Below are 11,091 nucleotides of genomic sequence, written 5' to 3'. Positions count from 1 at the left end.
TTACATCCTTATACTTATGACAATCAAAGTATTTGAAAATCGTATATATGATTATATTTTGAGATATTTTTGCTTCTTCCTTAAATGGGTTCAAGGGTGAACTGTTATGGAATTTCTTTCATTTTGTATCAATTTTCGAGGGCGAAAATTTTTATAAGGTGGGTAGAATGTAAGACCCAGAATCTTTGAAAAGTCTTTTTACGATCAAGTCTCAAATCATATAGTTATTTATAGCCTTAATTTCAGAGATTATTTATTAAGGATAATTAAGGCAAGTTTTGATTTATTGAACTTGAGATAAGTTATAATTATTATCCAATTTTATAATTATTGGATTATTCTCTATATTTAAAGTATAAGGTTGATAGTTATGAAATAATAAGGATTTTATATGATTTGGATTAGATAAGTAATATTTTAAATATTATTACTGCTATTTTGGAAAATGAAGAAATTAAGTATATTATTTCTAATTATTTGATTTGGACATTTTATTGAAAATAATTGTGATATTGATGAACAAATAGTATTTTCTATGTACAAATAGTGTTGGATTTAATTTGGGTTTCAATTACTATATTATCCCTATTTTTGAGTGAAATGACCATAATGCCCTTAACCCTAATTTTCAAAATAAAACCCTAAGATCCTACCCGGTAGCCCATTGCTTCCCCATTCCCCAGCTGCAGCCAAAACCCTTCTTTTCCTAACTCAGCAGCAGCGTTTCTCTTCCATGAAGGAACGAAAACAGAATAGAGAGGGAGAAGGACTTAGCGCCGCCGGCTGGGTACTGCCGCCGTGACCGCCAGACTGCCGCACGCGAGGAGCGCCGCCGTCGAAGTCGCCCCGTTCATCCCTGCCCAGTCGCGGTTCTGGCACCCATCACCCCATTCCGTCGCTGGAGATCTCGGAGCCGCCGCTCGTTGCTCCATCCTTGTCACCACCACTGCCTCTATGTCTCCCAACGGCGCCACCATCGCCGCCGTGGATCGCGACCAGAGGGGAGCACGAGATCGAGAGAGAGTGAGGCGTGGAGACGGCGTCGCGCGGAAAGGGACTCGTCACTGGCGTCGCGCACAGCCATGTGTCGTCACTGCCGTCTGAACAGTCGCCGTCGCCCTGGGGTGTAGTCCGCCGCTGTCGCCAGTGGGGGGTCACTACTGTGGAACGGAGGTGAGAGAGGGAAGCAAGATGAATCCCCTCCGCTTCTGGTGCTCTGGTTCGCCGCCACTGCCACCGGAATCCTTGGCCGCCACTCCTACTGTTGCTCCATTTGGGTTCTGGGTGAGCGCACTGCCACTGCCTTTGGAAGCCGCTGCTTGGGCCAGGATGCTATGGTGGTTGCTAATGAAGCCGCTGTTGATGGGGCTGCCATGTTCAGTAAATTCTGCGAGTTTTGACACTGAGGTAAGGGTTTTAATTGAGATTTCCGTTCTTTTGAATTCTGGGAATATTGTTGATACTGCGTGGTTGTACAGCTGCTATTATCAGAAATTTGGGCCGCCGCCGTTATTCAAAATTTATTAACGGAGCCGCTGTCGAGTTGATTTCGAGTTGCGGCTGTTTCGTTTCATTAATTTAGTGAGTATCTCTATTTCGAAAGCCTCGCGTTGTTACCTTGTTGTGTTTGGTTAATAAATGAGTTTTGGTAACGCGGGGTCATTCCTGATTATTATATGCTGTGATTAGTGTTGCTGTGGGTACCGCAGGAGTAGCTTGGGGCCGAGGTTGCGGTTGTTGGTGATCCCGGTTTAAGAGAGGAGGTTCCTGTGACGCGTTTGGGTTATGGAATTTACGTTTTGAGGTAGGGGCGCTTTTCAAAAACTGTATTTTATGTATTGGAATTATTACATATGGATACTGACGTGAGATATGGTGTATTTGGTGATTGTATCTGCCTTATGTATTAGTTGATTGACTCGAATGATTATGGATGTTGGTTTGGCTGAATTGTTGTGCGGCTTTGTGAATTGTAATGTTTGAAGTTGATTCTTTAAAGATTTGAAATCTGAGTTTAAACTGTTGGGGATTGGTTTGAATTGAGTCAATTATTTCAATGATGTGAAAAGTCGAATGCACTTTTGAATTCAGCCTGGTTTATTTTAATTCATCTTGTTTTGGACAAATGATTTGTTATTGAACCGTTTCTTTAAAGCTTTGGAAATGAGTTATATCGATTGATATTGAGTTGATTTTGAAATGGTATCCTTGAGATACGCCACTGAGGCGATTGTTGGATTTAGCTTGCTTTAAATTGATTTCTGGTTTTGAGCTGTTGAAAAGGAATGAGAAATGGTTTAGTTGGGACCCGAACCGGGTGGCAAAAGTCCAAGTTTTAGGGGAGGTGCTGCCGAAATTTCTTCAAAATCCTACAATTGTTTGTAAGGTTATTTATAAAGGGTTGGATTTGAGAAATTGTATTACTTGATTTATTAAAAGGATATTTATGTTTTCAAGCTTAATTTATTTGATGAACCTTATACGTTGAGTTCGGCTTATTTAGAACTGAACTATTTTTTTTACCGTTTGAATCACTGAAGGAAAGAATGATGCTTTAATATTGATTTCAATATAAAAAGGAGTTTTTAGTGATTTTTAAAGGAACCTAGACTTTTGATTGAGTAATCAAGTTTGAGGCATTTTGGAAGAGTTGGAAAAATGGGTTCCAAAAGAAACCTGAAAGTGGTTTGATTCAAATAAACCGGTTCCGTTTCAAATGAGTTGATTTTTGGACCGGGTTGGAACTTGTGATTTTGTATGATCGGTTTCATAATAAATTCAGTTTTATTTACTTGAACCGAGAATTTATGATTTTAAGAGTTTCAATGAATTTTAAGGAATTTATATAAGTTGACCTTCCCTAAAGACTTGGGACTCTGGCAAGAAACTTTTGTTATAAAATCCCATTGTTGGATGGGTGATTTTGAATGTTCCCAAAATGAATTTTTAACTTTCCATGGTTTTGGAAGTTTTGGAAAGAGAATGCCGAGAGTGGCTTTGTTTTAAAAAGGGAACTCACTTTGAGTAAATTTGGCTTATGAGCCTGAGATGATTTGAGAAATGAGATCTTTAAAGCCAAGGCTGAAAAGAGTTGAAATTTAATTTCAAAGTGAAATGGCTTGAGAAAAATGATTATGGCTTAAATGCCGGTTTTATGAATTTGATGATGTTGAGTGTGGAAGTGCTGTTTTGTTATGGGCCGGAATGGCTGTGTATGATTATGAATGTTGGCTGGTTCTGGATTGAACCGTGAGCCAGAATGGCTGTGTATGATATTGACTTATGACTGATTGCCGAATGAGTTATGGGCCGTATGGCTGACTATGAATTATGAATTTAAGCCGAATGGCTGAGATGGATGTTGATCCATGGCTGGACTGAATGAATATATGCTTGAGGTACCTGGGTAGTAGTAAGGGTTGTGGTTCGTCCCACTTGCTCCAGGTCAGAGACTGTGACGCCTGGGTAGTAGCGGTAGTAGTGGTGAATCCACTCGCTCCAGGTTGAGCTATTAAACACCCGCCTGGGTAGTAGCCGCAGTAGTGGTTATTCCACTGGCTCTGGGTTGAGCGGGTAGTAGCAAGGGGGTTGTAGCTCAAACTTACTTGCTCCGCGATGGGTGTTTCTGTCCATGGTTAGCTACCAGGACGTGTCGGGTTGGCTATATAACCGACAGATGATATCATCAGCCACTAGGGACAGGCATGCATCATATGCATCTATGTGACATTGTTTGGGTATGCATATTGTACTTGGTTTGCCTATGTGATTAATTGCTAATTGTTCTACTTGCAATAACTGTTTGTTTGTGTTTGCATCTTCCTACTTGTGTTTGCATCTGAACTCTGTTGAATTGTGGTGGATTGGTTGTGGTTGGATTGTTTGGGCCTAGGGCCGTGGTTGAATGAGATGGACCGATGGTTGATTTCGGTTTTGTGGTTCTGGTTTGGAATAAGATATGAAAGGTTATTTTGGTTCAGTATAGATAAACCTTTTTGAAATGCTTTGATGTTTTGAGAATTGAACAGTTCCTCTTTCAGAAAAGATTTCTGACTTTACTTTCATTGTAAACTGTTGTTTTTGAAAAGAGGCATAAGATGGTTATTAATCACTGGTACGGTTTATCTTCATGTATCCTATTACAGTAATTCCCAAAAACCCTCTACTGAGAACCCTTTCGAGGATGATGTTCTCACCCCCTACATTTTTCCCCTTTCAGGATTTGGGCGCAGAAGTTATGAAGAGTTTAATTATTTGTTATTGAGATGCTCTGTATTGCTTTAGATTATTATTTTTGTACCCTCGCCTTTATCTTGATATATTCTGTGAGAGGGATAGGAATTGTACTGGATAATGTTTGTAATATTATTTATATATATGTATGTATATATATATGGATGTACTCTTTATGAGTTTCTGTAAGTTGTATGGTATGTATGGACGTACGTTGTATAGCGAAAGTGTTTTTGGGAATGGTATTGCGGTTTAAAGTTTTTAAACAGGCTCATATTTTAGTATTAAATAATATAAGTGTCGTCGTAATGTTCGAGCTATCAGAGTTACGCAGCTGATGAGCGGATAATTTATACGATTTTTGGCATTGTTTTTAGTATGTTTTTAGTATCTTTTAGTTAGTTTTTAGTATATTTTCATTAGTTTTTAGTTAAAATTCACTTTTCTGGACTTTACTATGAGTTTGTGTGTTTTTCTGTGATTTCAGGTATTTTCTGACTGAAATTGAAGGTTCTGAGCAAAAATCTGATTCAGAGACTGAAAAGGACTGCAGATGCTGTTGGATTCTGACCTCCCTGCACTCGAAGTGGATTTTCTGGAGATACAGAAGCCCAATTGGCGCGCTCTCAACGGCGTTGGAAAGTAGACATCCTGGGCTTTCCAGCAATATATGATAGTCCATACTTTGCCCAAGATTTGATGGCCCAAACCTGCGTAGCAATTCGGCCTTAGAAATTCCAGCGTTAAACGCCGGAACTGGCATAAAACTTGGAGTTAAACGCCCAATGTAACAACCCTAATTTCCGAGTACCTGAGATCTTTTCTGAAAGTACGGATTTCTCCGGAAGATCAGTAATGGGAACACCTCTGTTATATCATCAAGCATCTCAATCCTCATTATCATTATGTCATCTTTAAGCTAGAACCTTTTCCAAGGCAAGCTCGATAACGCGGACACGAAGAACATAGTTTTTGAACCGTATCGGTTAGGAGTTTTGATCCAGTTTTTCGTAGATAGTCTCAGTTTGACGAACTGGACTCGATTCATGAGAGGAGAGAGATATTAGTATAATATTATCATTATATTAGTATTATAAAATGCTTGAATGATATTATAAGGTTACCTGGTCTATTTTTGTTAAAAACAGAAAATCGGTTTAACCAGGTTTACGGTTTACTGGTGCAGTTTAGCACCAGCACTCTCTGATGACTTTGGCGATGCCAAGGCATCATTATTCATGTCTTATTCTTATAATAAATATGTTACTAGTGTCATTTATGCTAGTAGCTCAGAAAATAATTTTTAGAGATGTTTTTGCAAGTGTTCCGATACACCTAGTTTTAGTAGTTATACACCTGAGATATTTTAATATTATTTTAATCCACCTCCAAGCCAACCAATCACAACTCACCCTACACCCCCAAAACCCCCAAGGCTGCCTCATTTGCTCATTGTGGCCGAAAATCACCAAGAGAAAAAGGAGAGAAAGTTCTTGGTTCATAAATCTTCAAAGCTTGATTTCTTCTGAACTAAAACTCAAATCAAAACTCCGATTTCACCAAAATGATCCTCTCTTCTTCCTCTACATAACCATGTGACTTATCAAGGCTGGAAATAAGGTGAGATGGCTGTTCCTTTCCCTCTTCAATTCGGTTTTCAAGGAAAACCATGCAAAACATGTGTTTTCTTGATGTTTTTCCTTAGGAATCATGCTTAACTTGACTTGAGGGCCAAGAAACGTGACTTTCCAGAAAGTCTAAGGTGAGATATCACTTCCCAACATGCTGAGTGAGATTTGGTTAGTTGAGGGTTTTTGGATTTAAAGTTGTTCTTGATGTGATTTAGGAGGAAAAAGTGCTAAAGGACCACCTGAAAGCCTAACTGAATTAGGAGCAGCAAAACCAGGTAGGGTGTCACGAAATTAATCTTGATTATTTGTGTTTGAGATGTGTGAATGTTGTATTATTTGGTTGTGCTAAAAATTGGTTGCATATATGATTGATTCTTGGTGAAAATTTGGTGAAATTCTGATGAAATTTGATGAAATTTAAGCTTTAAAGTTCATGTTCTTGGGCAGCTGGGAAAACGAAACCCTAAGCTTAAATTGAGGGTCAATTTGTGTTGAAATCATGTAGAAAAGATGGGGTTTTAGTGGCTGCTAATTTATTTTGAATTATGGTAAAAATCGGTTGCTGAAAAGACTGAAAAACGGGTAAAAACAGAGAAAGAATTTGAAGAATTTATGAAGAACATGAAGAACACTTTGAGTGTGATGAAGAACAATGAAGAACAGGCCTTAGATCTTAAAAAGGGCAAGGAAGTAAAATTTTTGGTGTTTAAGGGGTTGTTTTGTAATTTCTGAAAGTTAGGGTGGTAAAGTAGAAATATTAAAAGTTACGGGTGGTAAAAAGTGAATTTATAAAGTAAAAGGTAATAGGTAAGTTAATTTTCGAAAATTAATAGTAAAATAATAAATAATAATAAAATATTAAATAATAATATTTAATTAAAAAATAATATTTTAATAAAAATAATAAAATAATGCAGAAAATGCAGTTTTCTGTAAAAGCTTTAGAAAGACAACTTTAAGTGCAGAATCTCATAATTACCTTCATAAAACACTTAGGGAGTGGTAATAACATGTTAGTGAGGAAAAGATAAAGAAAAGATAAAAGTTAAAGAAAAGATAAAAGTCAAAGAAAAAATCTGTAAAGTTTTAACGACAGAAAAACAGACAGACATTAGTGAACGAACTAGGGCAACATAGTTAGTCCTTGAGTTGCGACTAGGGTTAGGTATAATATGAAAAGTTAAACTGTTTCAGTATAGACTTAATGAACCTATACTTGGGACAAGCTAACTATTCATACCGAAATTTACATAAGCTTTAAATACATACGTTAAACAGAGAAATCAAAGCAGAGTAAAGAAACACAGAGAACAGAGTAACCAGAGCAGAATAAAGGAATACAGAGAAAGAGAGTAATCAGAGTAAAGTAAAAAGATAAAGAGAAAAAGAGTGATATGGATACAGAAGAAAGAGTAATAAGAGAAAAGTAAAGAAATACAGAGAACAGAGTAACTAGAACAGAATAAAGAGATACAAAGAGAAAAGTAATGTGATAAAGAGAAATGGTTTGAGCCAAGATATTGTAAAAGTGAAAGATGTAAAGTTTGTATAGTATGATTGAACAGAGAAAGAAAGAGATATTGCATAAGAATGTGAACATGATGACGAATAATGAGAATGATAATGAATGATGATAATAAGAATGATTATGTAAGAATCTGCTGCAGAGAGGCAGTCAGATAGATGGTGGTACGACCACTGAGAATGCTTTCCTGGGATACCTTGCTATAATGCTTTGCTGTAAGACAAAGGTTGCTTACAGAGGTATCAAGATGAATGTGCTCCTGTAAGACAGAGGTTGCTTACAGTGAGGGTGTTGTTGCTCCTGCAAGACAGAGGTTGCTTACAGTGAGTGTGTTGTTGCACCTGTAAGACAAAGGTTGCTTACAGTGTGTTGGGCGTATATTGGCTAATAAGTGCCTCCCTGCAAGACAAAGGTTGCTTGCAGTGGATACCCTGCAAGACAAAGGTTGCTCGCAGTGGTTATTGCCAACAGGAAAGCCTTATCTAGACAAAGGTTGCTGGGTAACGTCGGGAGCGGGTATGTAACCAACAAATGAGCTCATTACCTGCACTAGGGTCAGACATGCATCATACTTGGTTGCGCATTTCCTTTGTTATGATTGTGGTATGAATGTATGCTTTCCTTGTTTGTATTCCATTCTCTGTGTTTGTGTTATTTTCTTGTATTCTTCTGTTTGTGTTCTGCTATCTGTTTTCTCTATCTTTTCTACTTATCTGTATTTTCTAATTACTGCTTCCTTGTATTTTGCTAATAGTCTGCTAAACAACATAGAATTAATGAACGTAACTAATAACCCCGGCCCTACTAAGAACTCCCCAGTTCTTACCCCTTCTCTCTCCCTTCCCCCTTCAGATGGAAGTAAGAGTACCTTACCGAAGTTCGCTGATGACCGTTTGCAAGAAGAGGATTCTGCTCTAGATAGTCTTCTGAGTCTAGGGTGAATCTCTTTATCTATGTATATGTATATACTGTGAGACCAGCCAACGTCTGCACCCCGTTTGTATGCGCACTTTAACCTGAATCCTGTGTACGAGACTCCCGTTGTGTGGCTACTTGATGAGGTACCAGAGAGACGTCATATGGCAATGCCTGATCGTGCAGAGGAGTAACAAATGATGTTCTACCTTTTGATGATGTTCCACCTGACTTAAGTTTTGAAGACTTAGAACGTACTTTCCCTCGCTTTAGTAGTTTAGAGGGACTAGGTGAGTATAGAGTCTAGGCTAGCCTGGGTGCCAGCTTAGGGACCTCTTGAACAGGTCAGGACCTGGGATGTTGTATGTATATATATGTATATAGTTATTATCTAGCTATATCTAGGGGTGTTCTAACTAACAGTCTATATTCTAATAAAGGCTGAATCACCGAATGTTGTCAACTACTTGTGATGTGTTTATGTGTGGTTGTTTGTAACTGTTTTATATATTATTAGTTGTTAATTAATTATGAATGATACTGTTTGTTAATCCAAATGTTGTTTTAAAAAAAAAAGTACCTCGCAAAATAACTATGCTTTTAACAACGAATCAGGCTCATATAGTAAATAATAGATAATAATTTGGAAAACAAGTTGGTAGCGCTCAGTTTCTAGTATGATCATGACTTACCAGAAATTGGGTCGTTACAATTTGGTATCAGAGCAGTTCGTTCCCAGTAGAGCCTGGGGAGTGGACTGACTATGCTTCATCGCATACTCTGTTGTGTGTCTCATGCGTATAGGATATCCCAGTGATATATGTTGCATGATTGTTTCTGTGTTTTCATTCTGGGAATGTTCACACTTGACTTGAAGTGTTAAGACTGATCACCTTAATAATGATTGTTTGGTGTGAACGGGACCACGATGGGTTCACGGAGACGAGGCGTACGGGAAGGAATTCCTAATGTTAACTACGAGAGGGAACAGGAGACGTTTATGACTACCATGAACGCTGTGGCTGAGGCAGTGCGTGAGGCTGCAGTAGCAGCGGCTAGGGCTGTTGAACGTCTCGGAGTGAGAAATGGGAACAAGAATGAATACGGAGAAGATAATGGAAACGATGAGAACAACTTAGGGCATCCTGAAAAACCTATGACCCTTGCGACCTTTCTGAAGGTTAATCCGCCTAAGTTCAAGAATACACTCGTTGCGACTGACGCTGATAACTGGTTTCGAGGTATCGAACGATCACTGCGAGCGCAACATGTTCCGGAAGGCCAACACGTGGAGTTCGCTACTTATATGCTGGAAGGAGAAGCGGAGCATTGGTGGCAGGGGATACAGCGACTACTGCAACAGAATGAAAATGACATTCCTTGGGATACCTTTAGGGATGAATTTTATAAGAAGTATTTCCCGAGAGCAGCATGTGATGCCAAGGAAGATGGAGCTTATGCAGTTGAAATAAGGGGATATGACTATTGCTGAGTATGCCCGTAAGTTTGATGACTTGTGTTGTTTCTCTAAGATTTGTCAAGGGGATCCTACTAACTTTGAAGAATGGAAGTGCTTGAAGTTTGAAGGAGGCCTTCGTGATGATCTGATGAGTTCAATAGTTTCGCTGGAGATACGTAAATTTTGCCGAATTAGTCAACAAGAGCAAGTTAGTGGAAGAATGTATTAAGAAAGTGACTGTGGTTAAAGTGAGTCGCCAAGGATTTCCACCAAGGCGTCTTAGCAATCATCAGACAGCTGGGAGAAGTGTGCATTTTAAAGCACGTGGCATACGACAGTGTAAGAACCTACAAGTTGGTAACATTACTGATCGCCGTATGGGTAAGAATGGAGGTAAAGTAAGGCAAGGTAATGGTAAACGAGCCCATCAGGCTTACATAAACACTGCATGTAAGTATTGCAGAAAAGAGCATGATAACAGGTCTTGCCAGTTTGGATCACCTAAATGCTATGCTTGTAGAGAACTTGGACATATTGCCAAGGATTGTCCAAAGGGATTTACTCGAAATCCAGTTAGCACTCAACATCAAGGACGAGTGTTTGCTATCACTATTGACAATGTTGTGCAATCGAACACCCTCATTCAAGGTCAGGCTATGTCAAGAATCGATTTCTAACTGTACTATATGATTCGGGTGCATCGCATTCTTTATTTCTCTAATTATTGCTCACGAGTTAGGATTATATTTCTTTAAATTGAATTTTTACTTGATTTTCCATACACCTACATCCCAAAATGCTTTGACCAGTTTAGTCTGCCTGCAAGTATCATTCGCTATTAGGAACAGGACTTTTATACACGATCTAATCTGTTTATCTCCGTCTGGTTTAGAAGTTATTTTAGGATTAGATTGGTAAGCTAAGTATCATGTTTTCTTTGATTATTTTAAAAGAACTGCTGTTATTCCATCTAATAGTCTATGTACTAAACCATTTTTGTCCCACACCTTATATCTGAATTCTGTAAGAGTTACCTTAGGCGGGAGTGATTGTGAAGGGTACGTTCTGTTAGCGGCTAGCTCGAATGATAGTGAATTAAGCTTAGAACGAATCCAAATGGTGAAAGAATTTCCTGATGTTTTCTTGGACGACATACCTGAGTTTTTCTTCCTCAGCAAGAGATAAAATTCAGCATTGATCTAGTACCTGGAACCGGACCGATTTTTATAGCACCGTACCGGATGTCACCATTGCTTGCAAGAGCTGAAGAAGCTATGAGATAGGATCGTAGTGGCCTATGGAGGTACAAGAACAGAATTTGTGTGCCT

General features: G+C 38.6%; 1 protein-coding gene across 1 annotated transcript; it reads left to right on the top strand.

Annotated features, from left to right (window-relative positions):
* Positions 1–9,798: 9,798 nt before the first annotated feature.
* On the top strand, positions 9,799–10,440 carry LOC130949828 (uncharacterized). Its single transcript, XM_057878448.1, has 2 exons — positions 9,799–9,804; positions 9,925–10,440. The coding sequence occupies exons 1-2, from the start codon at positions 9,799–9,801 to the stop codon at positions 10,438–10,440; spliced, it is 522 nt and encodes a 173-aa protein (XP_057734431.1).
* The last annotated feature ends 651 nt before the right edge of the window (positions 10,441–11,091 follow it).

The sequence above is a fragment of the Arachis stenosperma genome, chromosome 9 (assembly GCF_014773155.1).
Source record: "Arachis stenosperma cultivar V10309 chromosome 9, arast.V10309.gnm1.PFL2, whole genome shotgun sequence".
NCBI classification, from domain to species: domain Eukaryota; kingdom Viridiplantae; phylum Streptophyta; class Magnoliopsida; order Fabales; family Fabaceae; genus Arachis; species Arachis stenosperma.
This window is presented reverse-complemented; position numbering and strand designations above follow the sequence as displayed.